Genomic DNA, 23,996 nt, shown 5'->3' on the forward strand with positions numbered 1-23,996 from the left:
AGATGCTTCAAATTTTTCTAAGATTCAAATTTTCCTCATAACATGCCTGAGTGCTACAGTAGTAGAGTTTCTCATATTCCTTCAGAAAAGGCCAGAACTAGATAGATGTCTACCAGCCATCAGACGTTGGGTTAGGGCTGTGCATATCAAGTTGTGCTATAACTCTGGGTCTGAAAGCGAGCAGTGAGAGGAACAAAGCAAAAATTGCACAGTGAGTAGCTGGAGCCAACACTGAATTTAAAAAGAATGTTTGAGGGGCGCCTGAGTGGCTCCGTCAGTTAAGCGGCCGACTTCGGCTCAGGTCATGATCTCACGGTCCGTGAGTTCGAGCCTCGCGTCAGGCTCTGTGCTGACAGCTCAGAGCCTGGAGCCTGTTTCGGATTCTGTGTCTCCCTCTCTCTGCCCCTCCCCCGTTCATGCTCTGTCTCTCTCGGTCTCAAAAATAAATAAACGTTAAAAAAAAAAATTAAAAAAAAAAAAGAAAGTTTGACATTCAACGATATTTTCTAAAAGGAAAAAGAAGTGGAAAAAGAGATAAAAGTGCATTGGACAAAGGCATTTCAGTGGAGAAAGGATCTTTCAACAAACGGTGCTGGGGCAATTGGAGATCCGCATGCAAAAAGATGAATTCAGATGCCTAACTCACACCATACACAAGAGTTAACTCAAAATGGATCATAGGCTGAATGTAATAGCCAAAAGTAGTAAAACTCTTAGAAAAACAGTAGTCATTTTCCTGCAGGTTAGACAGAGATTTCTTAGATATAACATGAAAAGCATAAATGATATAAGAAAAACTTTCATAAGTTGGACTTCATCAAAATAAAAACCTTTTGCACTGCAGATGGCATCATAAAGAAAGTGAAAAGACAAGCGACACAGAAAACATTGCAAATCACACATCTGATACAAGACTTGTACCCAGAATATATGAAGTTTATATTAAAACTCAAGAATAAGTAGACAAACAATCCAATTAAAATGAACCAAAAATTGAATGGATATTACACAAAAGATGATACATGAATGGAACATAAGCACAGGAAAAGATGTTCAACATTATTAGAGAAACACAAATTTAAGCCACAAAGACATGCCACGTAAATAAACCTCAAAAGAAGAGCTGTAACAAAAAAGATAGACAATAAGAGTTGGCCAGGGTGTTGCCAAATTGAACCCTCCTCCTTTGCAGGTAAGAATGTAAAATGATGCAGCCACTTTGGAAAACAGTTTGGCAGTTTCTTTAAAAAGTTTAGTGTAACTGCATCGTATGACCCATAAATTCTCTTAGATACCTACCCAAGAGAAACCAAAACACAGGTCCACACAAAAACTTTTATGTGAATGTTCACAGTAGCATTATTCATAAAAATGGGGGGAAAAAACTCATGTCCCTCGACTGATGAATGGATAAACAAAATGTGGTGTATGTATATATGCATATTCAAATATTATTTGGAAGTAAAAAAGGAATAAAGTACTGATATACATTACAAGGTATGTGTAAGCCTAAAAAACATTAGGCTAAGTGAAAGAAGCCAGATACAAAGGGCCAAAACTTGTATGATTACAGTTGTATGAAATATTCAGAGAATACAAGGCTATAGATTTAGAAAACAGATTAGTGCTTGATTGCGGTTAGAAGTGAGAACAGGAGGTGACTGCAAGTGAGCACTATAGATCTTTTTGGGAGCAATAGAAATGTTCTAAAATTGTCTTATGGAGATGGATCCACAACCCTGCACATTTGCTAAAAAGCATTAAATTCTATACCTAAAATGAATTTATGGTATGTAAATTACATTTCAATAAAGCTGTATACAATAAAATATACTGGGGAAGCTAAGAGAAAGGTATTCAGTTAAAGAGAAAGGGGGGAAAACCCAAAAAGTATATGTCTAAAAACTACTCTGGAAAACAGAAGATAGCTTTAGGAATATTGTATCCTTGATAAGATAATGAACATGGCCTCTATAAACTAAAAATAGAAGATGATAGGGGAGATTAAGATCTGAAAAATAGGAAGGTGTTGGGAATAAGAAACCTCACAGAGAACACTCAGCTTCAATGCAAGAATCAAATTTTGCACTGGAGTCTTCAAACAGCACGACTGACATACCAGAAAATTAACTCCCTGATACTGAGAACAAACTTGAGAAATTGTCCAAGGACACAGGTTAAAAGGACAAAGAGAAGGTGAATGAATGAGAAGATAGTCATAAGGGGCACAAAGTGAAGAAAATGTGAAGGAGAGAAAATAGAGTATGTGTGATTGACAAGCCTATACTACACGAACGCTCCTCTGAGATAATTAATAAATGTCAATTTTCAGATTAAAGAGTCCACAAAGACCATCACCTAGATATGTCCCGGCAATAATTTTGAACTGGTTATTCTCCTTAGCTATCCAGACTCATTCTTGCCCCTTCTCTGTCCTGCTCTGTGCTTCAGGAGGCTGCCCTCTGCATATATTTCTGCCCAGGTTCTCTTCCCTGCCACATGCCTTCTGGTTGAGTTTGGCCAATAGAAGGCACTGGCAGAAATGCTGAGCAATGAGGGTAGGAGGAGAGATAGTTCACAGTATCTCTCCTCACTCCCTCACTTTGTCAACACCATATCTTGCTGAGAACCCTCCAGAGGACAACTCCCACCGGGTAGCCCCTCCTCCACAGTTCCAGCTTACACAAGCCCCTGTAACATCATTTCCTTGGCAGCATTTTTATATCTAGAGGTGGTGATGATTTCTATGTGTTGCCAGTCTTCTCTGAATGCCTCACCAGCCCAAATTAAGAGCATGTTCCCTTAATCCTGCCCACACCACTGTGAGTAATCTTATTTACATGATCCATCTACCGGAGGATCCTGATTGATAGAAAGGGTAAAGACAAAATATCCATAAATATGTAGAGAGAAAACAATCTGACCCACAAAGGAATCAAAGTCAGACTAGTCTCATATTTCTTCACTCCAAAACAAATGCCAGAAGATAATGGAGCAGAGTATATGATGTGAAAAGAAAAAAATTTGACTCAGTAATGCCATCTTGTCATTCCTGTGTGAGGTCAAAAGCACAAAGGCTCTTTTCAAAAGTACAAAAACTCAGAAAAAGTATAACCTCTACAAACTTTTCCTTTTCCTTTTAAAAAAAATTCAAGGTCATTACCTAATCAATTAAAGATTATTTAAAACTGAGGTTTCAGAAATTTAGTTGTAGTTTAAAATCATTGATAGTTAAGTATTGAAACTGAATGTATATTGTTTGAATTACATATGAAGCAAAAGACATTCTTTAAATTCAAACTATATACTGTAACAATAAATAATAGTAACGATCTTATCTTATAATCTTATGGTAACAAAGATCAGACAGTAATCCAAGGGGTTGGGCTAACTGAAATAACTCTTAATTCCTTATTTTATTCTTGATTTTAGTAGTTGAGAAAATTGAGAATCATACATGTATTACCAAAAAAAAAAAAAAAAAAAAAAAAAAAAAACCAACCTCAAAAAACCCTTAGGGTTAATACTAGTGGAAGTAAAAACAGAATAACTACCTTCCAAATCATTGTAGAACATAATTATTCTATTTTAAATGTAGCCATGTCTCTAAAGAAATGAACCTGAAAGCTGTATTTTATCCTTGAAAAACAATACTTTACATAAAACAGATCGTCTTGAATACACACAGGTGGCTACCATTTGATAAAGTTCAATGAAAATCTTTTCTTCTATATGCGAGGGCGTGGTGGATACAACCACATACCAACATATTAGCCACTCATTATGCACTTGAATACAGTAATCAATTGGGCTGTCTAGTTATTTCTGCTATTATTCAAGGTTGCTGGCCAATGTAATGGTAAGAACGCTTACTTTGTGAAGGAAAGAAAAAATAATGTAGTTAATTTTATTAACCACTTACCACCATGATTAAGTGGCTAGACAAATTGGAAATAACTGAGCTAGCCAGCAGATGAATATAGAATACTTTGAATTTTTAATTTTAAGCAGTTCTGAGTTGAATCACGCTGAATATAAATGACCCCATTAAGTGAAATATATAAGTATAAAATGGAAAATGTCAGGAGAGAAGCTAAATGACATCTTTAAATGTCATCTTCAAATGTCATTTACCATCTGGATAAAGATCAGTTTAACTGACCCTGAAATGTAAAAATGGAATTAGAATGGAGACATCAAATAAGTGATTGTATTTCCATTAAAATGCAATGAAGTCTAAAATCTTCAAGATATAACTGAATTTTCAATTTGGAAAATACTTCCTAATATACAGCAAAATTGCATGGTATATTTACTCCAATGTAACACAAGTATTGGAAAACAAAGGAACCGAGTAAATTCTAATTTAAGAGCTAAAGACGAGCTCCTCGACAGCAATCATATCTTCCTAAACACCTCTTCTCTTGGCCAAGCATTTACAGTTTTTCTATCTATAACAGTCTTTGTGTGTGAATTAAATAGAAATACAGTTCTTAAATTCCGAGAGCATAGAATTTAGCTGTTGGAGTCACTAAAACACACAAAGCAATCTAAAGTATCTTGAACCTGAATACAATAGCCCTCCTCTCTCTGCTAAGATGTTTCTCTGTAAGAAAAATATTTATAGAGCAGCAAAGGTAGGAGAGGCATTTATCCAGACAAATCAGTGGTCAGTCCCGTTGGCGAGTGCAGGGGCAGACAGTGTAACTGCATTGTTTGCACCTCCCTTGAGACCCCTGCAAATGTAAGGTCCTGGATGGTGAAGCAGTAAGGACTAAGGACATGTCTTGTGGAAGACAGAACAGGATACATAGAAGTTAGAATGGCTCTACAGTGAAGTGACCTATAAAGGGGAACTTCACGGTCATACACATTCATGGGGAAAGAGAAAGGAAAAGTGTTTCTAAGCCCACTGTAAAAGAATTAGACTCTTGGGTAAATCCAAAATTTCACTCTCATGGATTTAAACATTCTCTCGCAGAGTTAAGTTTTAATCAGCTCATCTAGAACTATGTGATAACAAGAACATCTGATGTCCACACGACCTTACGGTTTATAAAGCACGCCACACATATTATCTTCTGTTGTCCTTGTGAATGGGTTGCCTAGGGAAAACATTTATTTTCCTTTAAGAGGTGATTAAATTGAGAGTCAGCTATTAAGTGACTTATCTGAAATAACACATGTATTAAGTCTATAAAAAGAAGAGACAGCATCAACAGACCTGAAAACACATTTTTTAGACCGATGGTCCCAGTTTCTTTGTTCTCTCCAAAGACTTCCTTTCTTTCGGATAAAATAGAGTTTCCCTTTAGATACCTTGGAAGTCCTTGCTCCATGCATTTTCTAAATGTGTGCTAGAGATTCAGGACTTAGAGATTCTAGGAGAATTGAGGTCTCTAAAGAAGGCATGTCATTTGTGGGTCAGGACGATAGAAGTGGCTATGCGGAGGGGACTCTGAGTCCCAATAGTGCAGTTGTGCAGCACTAGCCGATGGAGACCATGGGCTTGGAGGCAGGGGGATCAGTATGGACCGTGCCAGCTTACTAGTGCTATTAGCCTTGTTGAGCTTTGAGTGTTTATCTCTAAAATGAAACTATTAGCAACATAACTATACCTACAATATCTGGCACAGTGATTGGCACTCATCAATGGTAGAGGCGGCCCTGGGGTAATTTTCCTTAGTTCTCCAGTCAAATTAACTGCTAAATTGACTATCCCAACACTGAAGATTTAAAGCAAATAGTTTGGGAATGACAAGACCTGCAGCCTTCTCTTACTCTCTAAAGCGGCATTTCATATTGTCTCACCAAAGGATACAGAAGTCAGATGCAGAGCTGAGGTCTAGGGTGTCAGAGTTGTACCGTCGTTTTTGAGCCCCTGTAATCATTCCCCATCCTGAGAAACCTATAAGACCTTGTTTTAGGGAAGACTTGTTGTTTCTGGGGAATTACTGGGGTTTGGGAGAAGCATGGTAGAGGACTAGAAGTTTCTAAGAGATAACAGTATCAAGAGATCTCTAGTTCTGGAAGCAGGGTGAGGCTGGAGCTCCTTTGTAGCGTGTTTGTATTATACTAAGCCCCACAAAAAAAGCCTTGTTTCTGAGCCATAGTTCTTGTTCAACATTTATGAAAAAAGAAACCGAAGCCTATAAATTTCAAGATATTTGCTCAAAGTCACAGGGTATGGGAAGTGGGTTTCAAAGTCAGTTTCTAGACTTCATGACATATGTGCTTTCTAACAAGCCACACTCAAATTCACAGCTAATGACAAGATCTCTAAATTTTATTTTCTGCAAAACTATAATTCTTAGTTTATTGATTCTATAAATGAAAATTGACAGTTGTTATGAAGGCTCAGCCATCCACTGGTTGTCCTGTGAGGTCTGTTTATGATTAATTTTGTTCATGATTGCTCTGAAGACCTGCTATGAAACTTGGTATTGCCTCCATATCCAGTCACAGTTAGGAAAGAATTACTTTCAATATCTCTCTCCCTGCCTTGATTGCTCTTAAACTCAGAGCTGTTTCCCAGCAATGCATACCTCTTGGAGTAAGAGTTTCCTCATCTTCCCAGAATTCTTACTTGAGCAAAATTTTAAACCCTGATTGCAACAGTTATGATTTTTTGAGAACCATTTCAAATTCCTTTTTAAGGTAGGTGGGGGAAAGAAGTCAGAGAGGTGAACAACTCTTTAATACCTGTGTAGGTAAAGTAGCCCCATGGAGATATTTAAACATACATAAGCTGCTCATCTCTTACATGCAGATCACTCAAAGTCCAGCCTAGAGCCCCAGGACCCCTGTTAAACTGGCAGAGTCCACGGCTGGAGACTTAGCTCTCATCAATATGGTTTATCAGCAAATGCAACAAACATTTCAACATGCATTTATTGAACATTTTCTGTGAAGCCATGCCATTGCAAACATTGAAATTAATAGATATTTGAAATGGGAACCTAATACGTAACCAAAAGGAGATGCCTAATTAGGTAAGATTTATATTCATACAGTGCCCTACTGTTTCAAGAATATGAAGTGCAAAATTCTAGCCAACACACAAACTCGCTGTAGGAAGAACCTTTACTTTCCAAGCTTTGAAGCCCTTGTGCTCTTCACATAAATATACAGAAATTTGAAGTTTACAATAAAAGTTCTGTATGTTTCACAAAATACTCCACCAACATTGATTTTCTTATCTGTGTATACTACTTTGCTTTTGCTGGGAGCCTGGCATCTGGGTGAGAGAAAAGAGCCATTTACATAGGACCGAGTCCTGGGAATCACTTCACTGTGCATACAGCTGCATATGCAATTTCATGAAAAAAAAAATCCAACGGAGTTTATGATTCCTAAATAAATACGACTTTGAAAATACAGTCACGACATACAGTAACCTGGAAAACGAACTTTCCTCTGTTTACCTGGCATATTATTTTTTGCTTTTAAGTTAGTCTGTATTATTCATTCCTGTGTTATTCAACAAACTACCACCTCTGAAAAGATGTGACTAAAGTAATAGTGTTTAATTGACACATTTAAAAATATTTATGGTAATTTCATTTAAAAAGGTCAATGACTGTTCTTCTATTTTTCAAATTATAACTCACAGAACCAGGGGAAAAATATTTGAATGCCAAAGAAATTCCCCCTTAAAGGGCTGCATCTTTGCTGATTTATCACCCAGCTTTTTTTTTTTTTTTTGCACTTTATAACTTAGATAAACATGCCCTATCAAAACCAAGTAAAGTTATACTCAATTCATTATTTTATATAAGAAAATAAATAGGCAATGGTAAATGTGCAAGACAAGCATTTGTTTATTAAAGTGTTCTGTCCGTAAAGAGAGTCTGAGCAGACATATTCTTTTCAAAAAGAGAGAGAGAGAGAGAGAGAAAGAGAGAGAGAGAGAGAGAGAGAGGCTACTGTTGAAATTTATGGTACCAATTATTTTTGTGTTCTAGAATGAGAGTTCATTGTAATAGATAGGATATATTAACCAAGTGCACAGAAAATAAACGTCCCAAGATAGATAGTGCTATTGCAGTAGGCAAGTTAAGAGCCCTCTAGAGCAAAGACCAGGAAAAGTTAAGAAGATTATTTTAAGACTTGCATGAGGTTAAGGGACAAAACATTACAAAGAGTATAGATTCTTAAAGTAAAAAGATAAAATAAACATTTGTCATCATTATCTCAGTTAGTCTTCCTTCCTTTCCATCTTCAAAGGTCTCTACTGGTTATTCTTTCCCTCAAATGTCTGTCATCAATGCTTTTCCAAGTGTCAGATCTTAAAGGTGACGTGAGAAGACCCCTCCCTTCTGAAGAGAACAGTGTTTCAAAGCTCTCAAAGCAAAGTTTCTTCCTACAGCAGAAGGACTTCATGAAGGACAGTGACCTCCCATTAACTGTAGCAGAGACCCATGCCACACAGAGCTTTCTCCATATCCTTCCTTTTATGCTATTTGTACATTAACCTGTCCAGGAATTCAAACTGCAAGCTATTCATAGTTTCCATGAAAAAACTTTTGCAAAAACCAGTGTCTGAGTGTTTGTGATGCTGAAAGACCATCATTTTTGCCAGGTTATATAAAAGAAAGGCATTTTTCTACTGCAAGAAAGCATAGAGCTAGTAGCAATCAATGTTTTGTAATCGGATGAAAATACCATTAAGATTCTAAGGCAGTATCCTAAGAGGTCCCTCTTGTTTGCAGCTGGCAGACAACCAACTGTTTCAATACAAGCAATGAGTTGCAGTAGACTCAACTAATTATGTCTATCCTGCCTCTACACAACTCTTCTTACCCCCCAGTGCCTACTCCATACTCTCAGAGGAAGAAGATAAGCAGATGGATGTGAGCAGGTGCACAGGACCTTGTGCAACCACTAGCCTTGAGAGCAATTGGTCAAAACCCTTGAAGCCAATTAAACTCTTAGTAAATGGTTTCCAAACTCCAGCAGATGGCCTATTGGTCCCAATTGCGCAGTTCAACATCTATATGACTCCATATAAGAAACTAAAAACTGGGAGTTAGAGGATTGCTTCTCTTAAGTATATCCTACTTACCATTTTATAATTTACTCCATAACTTTTGTCTTTTCTTCATAATGCAAAGCTTGGCCTGATTCTATTTTCTCCACTGATTAGAATGCCACAAAGGGATGACAGTTGTGTGGTTAACCCTATCCAAGGACTTGAATATGTTTTCATTTTACAACCAAGGAAGCAGATGATTAACTGAAGCTGTCACAGTTATACAAGGCCAAGTTAGGCTTCAAACTCACACCTCCTACCCCACAAAGTGAGCCACTTATTACTGAAACTCAGTTTCAATATTCATCTTCTTGGCAGATAACAAAGTTACCGTTACAAACATCTCATTTTAATGAAACATTTTTGATTTCCAAATAAAACTACCTTTTCTATTCCTGACACTTTTCTAGACACTATGAATGTCAACCTCAGATAAATGATTACAGAACTTTCCTGCCAGGATACTTTCCATTTTTCCTTTATTACATTTAGAATCCCCCAGATATTTATCTTCCACTCTCTTGTCCTTCCTCTCTGTTTCTATGTTTTCCTGACTGCCACCCACCTTCTCAAACTGGGAATGCTAGTTTAGAGCCCATCTCTTTAATAAAAGGTTACTTTAAATGCTGACATCCTGAATATATGTTCCTACATTCCTTATACTTTTATTGTTGTAGTTTCCAATTAGGGATTGGAGTTTGGCTTTTATAACTCCAAGAGAATGTGAGTTTCCTTTTTGGCATGAACTTATACCCACATTGCTTGGTGCTGTAAGACTGTTTTCCCAAATCAGAGTTAGAGCCCTGAAGGAGGAAATAGTTATAGGGAAGGGCGTAGGGAACAGAATCAAGGAAATGTATTTTTATAATGATTTTCCTGAGGACATTCTCAGGTTCCAGTCCTTCTCCTTGGTAGCCAGATTATTTTGGCTTTATTTACAATGGAAGAGGTCCCATCTGTCTGGCTAATGGACAGCAGTCTATAGGCATTTCCCCCTTTTCTGGAAGCGGAATAAAATCAGAAAGCTCTTATACCATTCTTAAATCCAACTTTCCAGATCTTCACTAAAAGCCATTTACATGATATCAAATCATAAAGTATTTCTCTTTTATACTTAGTAATCAAATGAAGTTTGTTCTGACTTGAAGCCTAATGGAACTGACAATGAACTTTCTCTTTGCTTTCCTATAAGAAGAAAGAACTTTCTCTTTCCTTTGTTTAATTGCTATGGTTGAATTGTATCTCCTCAATTCACATGCTGAAGCTGTAACCCTAAGTATATCAGAATGTGACCTTATTTGGAGATAGGGTTTTACAGAAGCAATCAATCTACAACGTACAACCTAAAATTAGGTAGGCCATAATCTACAACGACTGGCATCCAGAAAAGGGAAACTTGGACATAGATATAGGGAGAATGCAGTGTGAACATAAAGATGGCCATCTACAAGGAGACAGGCCTGGAACAGATCCTTTCCACACAGCCTTCAGAAGGAGTAAACCCTACCTACACCTTGATTTTGGACTTTCAGCTTCCAAAACAGTGAGGAAAACAAATTTCTATTGTTTATACCACACAACGTGTCGTGGTGTTTTGTTACAGTAGCCCTAGCAAACTCACATAGTCACCTACTTCATTTTTTTTCCTGCAAATTAAACTTTCATTTTTTGACACACTTCAACTCTACATTATTGTTTAAGAAACATATACTTGTACATATATAATTTCATATTTGATCTCTTAACTTCAGGAAAAAAAATCTATGCTACTCTTTAAAGATAATGTTCTGGATTTGATGATAAAAGTCATGATAGCTTCAGGAGATGTTGAGAATCATTAAAACAACATTTTACAACTGAATAAACTGAGGCAAGTTAGAAACCTTTTAAAATCGCCCCATTGGTTATTGGTGAAGATAGTCACATGGCTCCCAGCATCCATACTGGAGCATACAGCCATCCTTAGGCATTAACCAAGAATTATATATCATTAAAATAGTTTTTCCCTAATTTGTCATGTTAAAAAATGTTTAAAATCAGGATAATATAACAAGTAGAAACTTAGATCGCAAAATAGTTTACCCCACTGAAACCATCTTCTACAAATTCCTGACATATTTTATTTAAGTTTATGTCTTTAGAGAGAGAGATGGGGAAAGAAGGGGCAGTGAGAGAGGGAGAGAGAGAATCTCAAGCAGGCTTCTCACTGTCAGCACAGAGTCTGACTCAGGACTCGATCCCACAAACCCGTGAGATCATGGCTTTAGCCAAGATGATCAAGAGTATGTCATTTAACCGACTGAGCCACGCAGGCGTGCCCTTGACACCTTAAGCAGACTTGATTATTTTCACTGTTACATGGTAAATATATATTTATACCATTTTGACATAAGCATAACAATGAAAGGTGCAATATCTCATTTAGTCCATGGAAAGATTCGGATTTTCATTTAAATTCTGCACAGTTAAGCAGAGGAAAATGTCCAGAGGACCACATGTGTATCAGCTAATGCTCAATAATAGCTTCCACAAATGCACTGCATTCTCAGATGGTTTTCAAATAATATTATTTTAATTCAAATTGCTACTAATCACAAAGCTAATTACTTCTTGATAAATCTTTTCTGTGTCTTTTCTCCTCCGATTTATTTCCTTTGATACTAGTTTTGTTCTTTGAGAAGATCTAGGAGAAACATGGTAGAAACTTCAAATACCTAATGTGGAAGAGAACTCTTGACTCTTCTATACCAAAGAGAAAGAACTAAGATGAATTGGCTAAGGTTACAATGAAATAGATTTCAACTCAAAACAGAAAACCTTTAAACAGAGATACGCTGTGACAGAATTGGATACTGCAAAAGATCTTAAAGGTTAGTCGCAAGAGATGTTTTAAGCATTAGATCATTTGGGGGCTTTGTTATAAAGAGGATGGAAGCAATGATTTGACTCAATTTGATTCAATGGTTTTTTATGGTCTTTTTACCCCAAAAGTCTGTGGTTCTATGAACTCATTAATAATCACAGGACCAGTTCTTCCTCTCAACTGACACAAGGCTTAGTCCTTCATACTTTTGACATCCTGCGTGTCTGGTATAGCTGTGTAATTTCTTTAACACAAATTTGGATGACAGGATGAAACCACAGTCAGAGCTCATATATTTCACACAAAAGGCAGGCCTGAGGTCAGTTTTCCTTTGCTAATTATTAATTAGTATGAAATCATGTATCTGTTAGCATATTGGGTGAGAACAATGAACTGTTCTATAATCATTAAAAAACAGAATTATTTTAACAGTCATTTTAGTCCTGGGGATTCTTTTGTAAAGAACTACATATATATGGGGGCACCTGGGTGGCTCAGTTGGTTAGGCGTCCCACTCTTGATTTTGGGTCAGGTCATGATCTCATGGATCCTTCCCCCTCCCCTGCTCACATTTTCTCTCTCCCCCTCTCAAAATTAAATAAACTTAAAAAAAAAAAAAGAGCTAAATATATATGTTGCATACCATGAGATAATCAAATACTAACCTCCTTCATTTTTTCCAGTTCATTCTGTAAAGCTTGTTTTGCAATCTCAACTTCTATAAGCTGTTGCCTCAGTTTTTCGTTTTCATCTTCTGTTGTGGTTCGCTTTTCTTCTACATTTTCCAATTCATGGTGAAGTCTCACAGATACATCCTTTGCAACCTAAATTGAAGAGTTTTAACAATAAAATATAGTTAAAGACAGTACAATAAGTGAGCTAAACTTATACTCACATTAAAAGTACTAAAAGCCAATACACAAATAGTTTCTATGCTATACCAGGCATCTTTCCAGATGCTTTACATATAAGTCATTCACATATATAAATTATTTAACCCTCACAACAATCCCATGAGATAAGTACTATTATTATTCCTATTTCACAGGTGAGGAAAGTGAGTCTCAGAGATGTGAAGTAATACGCTCAAGGTCACACAGCTAACAAGTGGTCAAGTAGTCTGGCTCTCCACTCTGTTTCCTCAACCTCTACACTACACCATGGTAATAGATGTTCAATCATGCTTTATCATGTGTATAGAAATTTCACATATCTCCTCTAATTCTACAACAAAACAAGATGTTTCCATTATCACTCATTTTAAATACTGGAAAACGGGGGTGCCTGGGTGGTTTAGTCAGTTAAGTGTCTGACTTCAGCTCAAGTCATGATCTCGCAGTCCCTGAGTTTGAGCCCCGAGTGGGGGGCTCTGGGCTGACAGCTCAGAGTCTGGAGCCTGCTTTGGATTCTGTGTATTCCTCTCTCTCTGCACCTCCCCTGCTCTTTCTCTCTCTCTCAAAAATGAGTAAACATTAAGGAGTTTTTTTAAAAAACTAGAAAACAAAGTTTTCTAGTAGGAGTGGGGCCTGAATTTTAATCCTATAATGTCAGGTGCTTACTTTTAAGAAATATGTCAGTCCTTGAGATTAAGTTTTTGTTTTTGTTTTTTGATTACAGTGTACATTTTTGCCTTTTGTTTTGAGATTATCTTGGAAATTTAGGGTTTGGAACAAAACCCTATGGTGTAGTATGATGTAGTGGCTCAGGACATAGACTGTGGTTTTATACTGGGTGAGGAGACAGCTTGGCCACCTACTAGCCTATATCCATGGGTAGGGACTGGGCACTTATAACCTCTGTAAAAGGTTCAGCTACCATATAAGATGATGATAGGATTACTAATCCTAACCTCATGGGTGCTTTTTTTTTTTTTTTTTTAAATCTTGAGCTAACATTTAGATAGATAACTAAATGTTAATGTATATAACAATGCTTCCCACCCTGCTTGGGACATAGTGAGCACTCAACAAATGATAGGAGAAGAAAAAGAAAAAACAAAAAGAAATAATACAATGACTTTCATTAAATGTTTTCTCACATCTTTCTTTAAAACATAGGAAAATTACACTTGATTTTTATATATTGATGAGGTTAACATAATTAAAATTATGTTTGGTGGTCCAAGGTTATGAAGATAACATTGGGTTTGCATTGTCAATGGATCTGCCTACAGTCAAACTGAACTGAACAGACCTCATCTACTTACAAAACTTATTTCAAGGTTAAAATTTCTCCACTGGGGGAAATTCTAAAGGAACAACTTCACATTAAAAACGAGGTTCTTTCACTTACTGCACTCTTTACTTCTCCAAAAGGGGCAGCAAGTGGGACAGATTTCTTTTCAGGGAGTTAGCAAAGTGGTGAGTACAGAAAGGAAGGAGGTTAGGGAGACTTTGCGGAGAGAAACCTTAACTCCGATATCGTCCCAATGCTGTTCCTATTCTGGGCTTTAATTCCTCTCTCCGCAGGAGTCTACATCTCGCTGCTCTCGATTTCAACTGGCCTTTACTTGGAAGACAGCCTCTGGAGGCCAGGTCGACGCCAGAGCCTGCGCTCTGCCACACCCGCGTTTCTGCTGGGGGCGGAGGGGAGACGCCCTCTGCCACCGTCTCTGGAAGAGTCGCCGGGACTCCCTAGAAAGCTCCCAGGGCTCGCTCTCCGCGAGGCACTCCACACACCCTAGACCCCTCAGACCCACTGGTCTGTTCTTTCCCTTCCCCTGCCCGGAACCTGATACTTTGTGGTCAGCGCTGCGAAACTCCGTGTCTTTGCCAATGACCACTGAAGGCCTTTCATAGCAAAGAGGTCCCCACTTGCTGCCCCTACCCCGCGCCTCCCAGCCCCAGCGCTGCAGACCTTGAGGTCCTGCTCCAGGCTGCGCAACAGCTCCCCGTCGATTTCCCCTGTCTGTGCGTAGCGGAGTCTTTTGCGCTCGGCTTTGCGGAGGCGGTACTGCAGGATCCGGCAGTTTTTGTTGGCTCTCTCCAACTCGTGGCGCATTTCCTGCAGTTGACAGGCATCCTCCTCGAAGAAAGTGTCCCTCATCTCGTCCATCTCGGTCCTCAGCTCATCAATCTCGTTCTGAAGCGGTGACAGGCCGCGGGTCAAAATTAACCTCGCCCCCCGGCACTCGGACATGTAAAGTGTACACCCCATGCCAACTCCAAATTCTCCGTTTTATTGCCCCCTCTCCATAAGACAGGAGTGACAGAGCTGCATGAAGAAGAAACTATAAAAACGGGCCTTCTTTGGGCCTTCCCCAGCTCTCCTACTCAACCTCTCTCCATGAAAAAGTGGGACAACCCATGATAATTAGAGAAACGAAGGACCACATTTGGATTTAAATTAAACCTAAGGCTACTGATCTTAGGCTGCTTTAAATCTGGAAAAGGCCTAGGAACCCCCTCCTCTCATTTCCTGTTCCCTTCCCTCTTTAAGGCTCCCTAACATGTTAACAGCCTCTCACCCTCGCGAGACACGCCCTAATCCTCCAAAGCCCACACCTCCCCTCCCCCAACCGGGTTCCCCCACCCTTCTCACCTTGAGAGTCTCGTTTTCCTCTCGGAGCTTCTCCATTTCCTCTTGCATTTCTTCCTGCTCCTGGAGCTGCTGCGGGTGCGGCTGCGACGAAGGAGGCGCCGCCGCCTGCATGCCCCCTCCAGTTGCGCTGCCCTCTGCGCTCTGCTGGGGGCCCTCCGCTGCCGCCGCCATTGGGGAGACGGAAGGGACTGCAAGAGGCTCGCAAATGGCAGGGGCGCCAGAGACCGGGGAGCTGCGGGTGCTGCTGCCGCCGTTCTTAGTGTGCATCTGAGCCGCGGCTGCCGCCGCTGCCGCCCGCTCTTTCTTGAGGTGGAACTGGATGAGCTCAGACTGCAGACATCCTTCCTTCCAGTAGCTCCCTCCGCCACCGCTGCCACCCCCCACAACACCGCTTCCGGAGTTTCTGCTGCCGGGGCCTAGGGTTTTGCCCGCAGAGGAGGATGGTGAAGGGGAGGCCCCCTCCCCGCCGCTGCCGCCCCTCTGCTGAGCTCGTACGCCTTTCCCTCGCCAGCCCCTGGGCGGCGGCGGCGGCGGCGGCTGCGGAGCGCCCCCCTCCCTTTCCCCGGAGCCGCTGCCGGCTCCTCCTCCTTCCCCACCCCCTCCTCCTCCTTCCCCTAGCGGAGGGGGTTCCCCCAGTTTAGCAGACACGGGCTCTAGCTCCCGGGGAGGCTCCTCCGTCGGGCCAGGCCTCCTGCCGCCCACCGGGGCCAGGGTCGCCGCGGGGGCCGCTTCAGCACCAGCCGCGAGATGGACAGCTCCCGGCACGGCCCCTTTGGGCGCCAGGGGCGCAGCCTTCTCCGCCCCGCCTCCGCCTCCGCGGGCGCTGGCCGGAGGCACCGAGCGGCTCCCGGTCTTGTTGCCTTGCTGCTGCTGCAGCTGCTGCAGTCGAACAGAATTGAGTTTAGTGCCGGTCCCCACGGGGGACCGGGTGGTCGTAGTTGTCTGCCGGACCGAATTGTCCCTTAGTCTAGCAGGTGATTGTGCACGCTGCTGCTTTCTGCTGCTGCCCTCTGGGTGCAGGCGAGCCTCAGTGGCAGAGGTGGCGGCAGAAGCTGTAGCTGTGGCAGGGGCAGCGCCCCCCGTCGGTGGCTGACTCATGGCGGTCTAGGAAGAATCTATCAGATGAGATTTAGAATGGTCCATCACCAGATCATTCTCATTCTCTTCCCTCCTCAAGTCCTCCAACCTTCCTTTCTAATCTGGGGTAGAAACAAAAGAAGGGAAGCACACAACATGTCTGCATTGTTACAGAGCAAAGGGTGATTTCCCTAGAAAAGAGAAGTCCTAGAAAATAATGAGATTTTAAAAGCACTTAATAGAAACCCCGACTTCAGAAACAGGTGCAAGAATTGTCAATTCTCATTTTGCCCAGGGAAGCGCCATCTCCATTTAATTCCATCTCAGTAAAATGGTGATGATCTGAAAGCAGCTTAATGTAACATTCTCATGGTTGCAGGTTCTGGCAACGCTGAGATATGGATCAGAAAGGAATTGGTAGGAAGAGATTTAGGGGAGAAAAAGGTTAGGGGATAAAGTCAGGCAAAAGCTTCAGAAGGAAAAGGAGGTGTCCACATGTTAAAGGTGAATCCCCTTTTTTAACTTTGGATTTCCTCCTTATTCAATCTGTATTTTAAAGCCTAGTTTAGTAGAAAATGTTTTACTTAATTATTATTCTCAATTAGAGGAAAAGGGTCATGATGTAGGCTTCTAGAGAAAATTTTCCGTGGATATGTGGTACTTTTCTCAGACACCTTTAACTCTTCATGTCGTTCTTGGTTAGAGAAATGCACCCATTTTCCTTTAGACTAGAGCTAAAATAAAAGTAATGAATGACTTTAACTCAACTTCAGTTTCAAGAAAGTAATGGCATTGAGAATCACCTATATGGTGTAGTTATTAGTACCCCTAAAGGTATTCTTCTTTAAGCTTTGGCAAATAATTTAAAAATATATATACTTTTGGAAAGGTTCATTGGTGGCTCTGCACAATTTCTTAAATTATAGGTGATGACATCTATATTTATCCAAATTTTATAGTTTTTGTGAGTCATTTTGGTTTTAAGTGTAATTGCTAAATAGAAAATATTTTCATTCTTAAGCATCTTATTACATGTTATATATCATAGATAAAGTTGTACTTTTAAAGTGCCCAGTTCCTTCTATGGAGACAAATTCTTAGACAGAATGACCCTGCACCCCAGAAACCTGGTGCATCCTCACTCATGGTGGTAAGATAAACCCTTATTGTGTATTTTTTTTACAAGATCAATCCATCACTGGCTTTTAAAATCCGGGAAATAGCAAGCCATTGCTTTATGAGGTTCTTCTCCCTAGTGATCATCTACCTAGTTAGTCAATTTGGTGCTTTTTCCTTAGAAATATCGTCTCTCTCTAACACACTGAAAAGAGTATGACTAGGCAGAAAGTTCTGCTTTAAAAAATTCCTCCGATGAGGAGAGGAGATGCTTGCCAGTTACTTTACTAGCATTATTCCTGTTATGGCCTATTTTAAGTATCATAACTTAGTCAACATGCATCAGCTCCTCATTTTATGAAGAAATATTACTGGAAGTTTCCTTCTCCACCTGTCTTTCTTTTTCAGGATCTCCTTCCAACTCAATTTGAAAAATAATAGTGAATAAAGAAGACATTAGGGGGAGAAAAGTTATCCACCAACTTATTTTCTATATGTTCTCTGGAGCCTCATGCTCCTAGAATATCTGGCCTAGTTCATGGTCATGGGTCACACTAATATGGACCACCTAAACAAGTTACATTGCCAAAGCAACCTTATTTTTGTTTTATATTAGGCATAATCACTCCGGAGCTGAGAGCCACCAGACAACGTTTAAACTCGGTTCTCAGACAGCTTTAACCCAGGAGAAAGCTCAGGTTCCAGGAACTCGTCTCCCACAATCAAAGGTACCACGCTGTCACGTGGTTCTCACAAAGTGACAAGATGCTGTGCCCCTTCAAGGCTTCCCCCGTGGAAATAGCCGACCACGCAACCCCGGATGAGCACAAACCAACAATTTTAATCTCAAATTTTATCTGCCCACCGACCCACCCCATCTCTCATCCCCACCCTTTTAGAAATCCAGAAGAACTGCTCACTTCTCAGCAGACGCGATGTTTCGAAGTTGATGCAAATGAACAGCGGTTTCCTTCTGTTCTTCCGGCGACCTCAGGGTTTATTTTTATGCCTTTTAAAGACAAGGAAAGTTTAACTTCGTGGTATTATATGCGACTTTCTGGCTGAGCACGACTTTGGGCTGTCTCGCCTCAGTTCCACACCCAATTCTCCAAACAATGGCGTTAACGTGCAGACTCGGCGGCCCCCAGAGCCGGTTACTTCCCGCGGCCCGTGACTCGGTTGGAGCTGCGGCTCCGAGCAGGCGAACACGAGAGGTACCAAGCCGTGCCAGACGCTCCCCAGGAAGTGCACTGATATTCATGAGCTGACCTCACCGGACTGGGCAGGGGAGAGGGCGGGATTGCAAGGGAGGATAGCTTAGAAGTAACCAAAGAGAGGCTACTTTCAAGAGGAAAGAGAAGAAGGCGGGGACGGGCCGGGGGCGGAGGATGGTAGGGGAGGTGGCAGGAAGACAAGAAGGCCGGAGCCACACCCGAGATGGAAGATCCGTGGCTGCGCTCAAAGTCCGTGCTGCGCTCTCATATCCCGTACTTGGCAGAAGATTCCAAAACCGCTCGAAATCGGATGCACTGGTTTTCTGCAAAGCTTTGTCCTGGACCGATCAATCTCCATCAATTATTTACTTGAGCTCTTTTCTCAGGGAGGCGTATTCGAACAGCCTTCCTGGCGTGACTGACGTCTCCTGATGCAGCTGCGAGGAGCTGGCGGACGGCTGCTGGGAGTTCTCTTTGTTCGCTCACTTTAATTCCGGTAGAGCTCTCCACGCGGTGCACCCTCCCCACCCCCAGCCCGGGCGGAGTCATCACACATCGCTTTCCCCAGTAGATAATGGTTGCCAGACCCACCGTCCCACAGACAAAGGGCTCTTGTGATGCCTCGACCAATTTAGTACAAACCGACTAAATATCCCTTTACAGAGATCGTTTACAGACGGGTTTGTCCTCGGTACATTTCCTTCTCTCCTTTATTGAGTTCTAATTTCAACTGTGAATACAAGGCGTAATTGCTAGCATCCATAATCTTTACCGTAGTGCATGTGATTAACGGGAATCATCCAATGTGTTTATAAAATGTGAGATTAAAGGCAATTCATGGGGAAAGGAGGTAATTCAGAATATATGTCTTTACAATGTACACTAATCCATACTGTTCCACAGTAATATTTTTTAAAATCCGAATAGAAATTCTTTTCCTGTTTTTTTTTGGGGGGGGGAGAAGGTTGGCATGAAGGTCTCCCTCCTACCTCAAAGGATTCCATCGTGAACTTGGTGATTCTCATCTTCAAGGAGAATAAAAGTAAACACTTCTTTAGAAAGGGTATTTTTTGTTTTAAAATTTTCCCATATTCATATGTGATTTTGTAGGTATCAGGAGCTCAATATATTGAACTAATAATTTTTTATGCTAACATGAATTTTAGTATAAGACATTTTATTTTCTGAGCATAACATCTAGCACTAAAAATAAAATAAAAACAATTTAGGAGTAGTTTGCATACAAGTAACATAATTACAGCAAAATAAAAAGATGTTCAAGTCCTGGTGATTAGTATCTCCAGCCATCTATAAGACAAATGTAGTATCAGGACAAAAACACTCATGTAGAGAAGTGCTTAGTTTGTGCTGGGCACTGTCCAAGGTGCTAAGTATGCAAAGATTAAAACAAGAAACGAGGCTCCAGCATATTGAAAAGAATTAGGATAATTTCCATATAATCCTTTGAGTACTTTTTGAAAGTGGAAATGCAGTATCTGTGACATCTATAATGAATAGTTCAGACCTCAACTAGGGTACTAAATATAAAGGGAAAAAAAGCAAAGTAAAATACAATCACAATTTATTCGGAATTTATAGTAGACAATTTGTCATTATGTACCCAAACTTGAGTTGTAATTTCCTTAAGCAATACCAAGATCCACAGGTATCATTCAACCAAACTGGATAAATTGGATAAAAATATTTTTTCACATTAATCTTTACAAATAAAATAATATCATTAAAATTTTTTTAATGTTTATTTTTGAGAGAGAGAGATGGAGCATGAGTGGGGAGGGGGCAGAGAAAGAGGGGGACATAGAATCCAAATCTGAGCTGTCAGCACAGAGCCTGACAAAGGGCTTGAACTCATGGACCATGAGATCATGACTTGAGCCGAAGTCGCATGCTTAACTGACTGAGCCACCCAGGCGTCCTGGTGAAGGTAATTATTATCGCAATGCATGGGACATGTACTAATTCTAACAAATTATAAGTGATAACTACTATGTGCCTGGCGCTGTAAGCTCTCATTAAATGTTAACTATTATTGTTGTTCATATTTTCAGGATATTATTACATTAGTTTACACAAATTCTCCCATTCTTGAATTTCTTAAGGACACTTGGTTAGTCTTGGGTTATCTTATAATTGTCCATCCAAGGTAATGTAATATTATATGTTAACTATAATTATACTAAAAATTAATTGTAAATGTAGTAAATGTTTTCAAATAATACTCTTGTTTCTCTCATTATCTCTAGCACATAGTTAGTACAGGGGCTGGATTTTTATTCGTAGGCTTCAAGTGACAGAAGAAAGGTGATATTTTCAGATCCATCCTCTGTTTTTAGAAAGTACTTTACCTTGGAGATGTGCTATTGTCTTGACCTTTACTGACATATGTATGCAGTCACAAGTCACATTTGTTCTCTGGACTACATTTCAGATAATGATTTATGAATCCTAGACTCCTTGCATTGTAAACATCATGATTCACATTTTTCTGTCTAAACAGATTATCCACCATATTATATATTGTGTTTAGTCTAATTTCTAGTCTACAATTTCTCAAAGTAAATATATGCTTGTTGTAACTTAACATTGTGACCAAAAACTAGTAGTTTAATTCATATTTCGGTAGTTTAATTCATAATTCAGGCTGCTTTGTGAATGGCAGAAATTGCTACTCTACAATAATGCTTTAGTTACTCATGCATTTGCTGTTGTGTAAGTTTGCAGTTAGGTATTGCATACTCAAAATTCCATTGCATTACTTCTATAAATGCTCATGAATATTCACTCTTGGTAATTCAAACCAGTGTCTAGGCACTCATCATAGCCAAAATGCTATCAGATGTCTGATTTCAACATAGCCACATTGTCAATCTTAATCTCAGTGGAAAATTTTAAGAAGTCTGCTAGTTATTATGAAAATGCTATACATATTTAAAATCACCATTAAATTTCCCCTAATATCAAAATCATTCATTTTTATAACAATGTCTTAATAACTCTTTACCTCACCCCTAAATCCTTCTTCATCAATAATTAAACTGACCTAATATAAATATAGTAGGCTAATTCTCATTACGCCAAACCAACAAGAATGGCATCCTAAACTACCTTACACTTCTTAGGAAATTTTAGTTCAAGTTTTTCTTTTCTACTTCCTACCTTCCCCCATGCTGTCTAAAAAAAGTATCTAAGTGTCTTCCTCTGCATAGACATAATAGAGAAAAGATTCTACTAATGGTAAATGGATTTGCTCTTTTTTTATGTTACTATATGCTGACTATTTGTTAAATAAGCTGAAAAAGTAATATTTTAACATTTATTTGATCCAGTTATAGAAAAATAAGGAAAATCCCACCTATATTTTATGTTCTAGTATCCAGTTTTTTGTTGTTCTTAAATGTCAGTGAGGTTTTTATTCAATGTCTAGTCACTAAAGTTTTGGATATTATAATATGCTATGCAAAAATCAGGGAATTCTTTTATCTGATGAGCCTAGATTGCTTTGACTTGATTTATTCTTCACTCAATGGGGTTTATTTAAATGAGATTATTTATAAGATGTAGATTGGATATAGGGGAAACCATAATGGATACTTCAATAACTTGGGGTTGAATACCAGGGTGGACCTATCCACACACTTTGTAAAAAAAATCAAGTTACCATTGACAATAGTATTAAAAAGATAAGAGAACAGAGTGATCATTGGAACCCAGAAAAAAAGAAGTTTGTGTAGAGCATGCCACTTGAGAACAGTGATTTTCTTTTTCTTTTTCTTTTTTTTTCTTTTCTTTCTTTCTTTTTCTTTTTTTTCTTTTCTTTTTCTTTTTTGTTTTGAGAGAGAGAGAGCATGAGCTGGGGGGACAGGCAGAGGGAGAGAGAGAATCTTAAGCAGGTTCCACACTCAACATGGAGCCTGACACCACAGGGCCCAATCCCACAACACTAGGATTATGACCAGAGCTGAAATCAAGAGTCGATGCTCAACCAACTGAGCCGCCCAGGTGCTCCTCCCACCCCCCCCCTTTTTTTTTTAAGAGGAGAACAGTGATTTTTCTATTGGGTGACATAGTCAGCTCATGATGACCTGACTCTCCTCTGTGCCTCCGGTCTTCTGCTGGGGCTCTCCTTGGTTGAACCAATTAAATCCAGAGGACTATGGAAGTATTTGATGTGATCCACTCATGCCTGCTTTTCCTGGTTGGAGAGCAAATTCAAAGTAGTCAAATATAAGATTCAGCACAGGGTAAAATAAGTCAGACAGAGCAAGAAAAATACCATATGATTTCATTTGTACATGGAATCTAAAAAACAAAACAAATGAAACAGAAATTGAGTCATAAATAGAACAAACTGTTGGTTGAAGGAGGGGGTAAAATGGGGAAATAGGCAAAATAGGTGAAGGGGATTGGGAGGTATAAACTTCTAGATATAAAATAAATAAGTCACCAGAATGAAAAGTACAATATTGAGAATATAGTCAATGATATTGTAAAAGTTTTGTATGGTACAGATGGTAACTACACTTTATCACAGTGAGCACTTTGTCATGTATGTAATTGTCAAATTACTAATGCTATACACCTGAAACTAATCAAATGTCATATGCCAGCTATACTTCAATTAAAATAAAAGGGATATGCTGGGAATGCAAGCTGGTGCAGCCACTCTGGAAAACAGTATGGAGGTGCCTCAAAAAACTAAAAATAGAACTACCCTACGACCCAGCAATTGCACTACTAGGCATTTATCCAAGGGATACAGGTGTGCTGTTTCGAAGGGACACATGCACCCCCATATTTATAGCAGCACTATCAACAATAGCCAGAGTATGGAAAGAGTCCAAATGTCCATCAATGGATGAATGGGTAAAGAAAATGTGGTACATATATACCATGGAGTATTACCCGGCAATCCAAAGGAATGAAATCCTGCCATTTGCAACTACGTGGATGGAACTGGAGGGTACTATGCTAAGTGAAATTAGTCAGTCAGAGAAAGACAAAAATCATATGACTTCACTCATATGAGGACTTTAAGAGACCAAACAGATGAACATAAGGGAAGGGAATCAAAAATAATATAAAAACAGGGAGGGGGACAAAACAAAAGAGACTCATAAATATGGAGAACAAACTG

The 23,996-nt window shown here is 39.6% G+C and overlaps 1 protein-coding gene across 3 annotated transcripts in view; it reads right to left on the reverse strand.

Moving 5' to 3' along the window:
• SOGA3 (SOGA family member 3) overlaps positions 1 to 19,346 on the reverse strand; it is a 61,995-nt gene extending 42,649 nt beyond the window's left edge. For all 3 annotated transcript variants that reach the window (XM_042939783.1, XM_042939784.1, XM_042939782.1), the window contains exons 1-4: positions 18,548 to 19,346; positions 15,435 to 16,633; positions 14,751 to 14,975; positions 12,560 to 12,718 (exon numbers count right to left, since the gene is read on the reverse strand). In XM_042939783.1, the coding sequence (XP_042795717.1) occupies positions 12,560 to 12,718; positions 14,751 to 14,975; positions 15,435 to 16,532 (1,482 nt within the window). In that variant the 5' untranslated portion in view covers positions 16,533 to 16,633; positions 18,548 to 19,346. The remainder of the gene's footprint in view (positions 1 to 12,559; positions 12,719 to 14,750; positions 14,976 to 15,434; positions 16,634 to 18,547) is intronic.
• Positions 19,347 to 23,996: the final 4,650 nt, after the last annotated feature.

The sequence above is a fragment of the Panthera leo genome, chromosome B2 (genome assembly GCF_018350215.1).
Source record: "Panthera leo isolate Ple1 chromosome B2, P.leo_Ple1_pat1.1, whole genome shotgun sequence".
NCBI classification, from domain to species: domain Eukaryota; kingdom Metazoa; phylum Chordata; class Mammalia; order Carnivora; family Felidae; genus Panthera; species Panthera leo.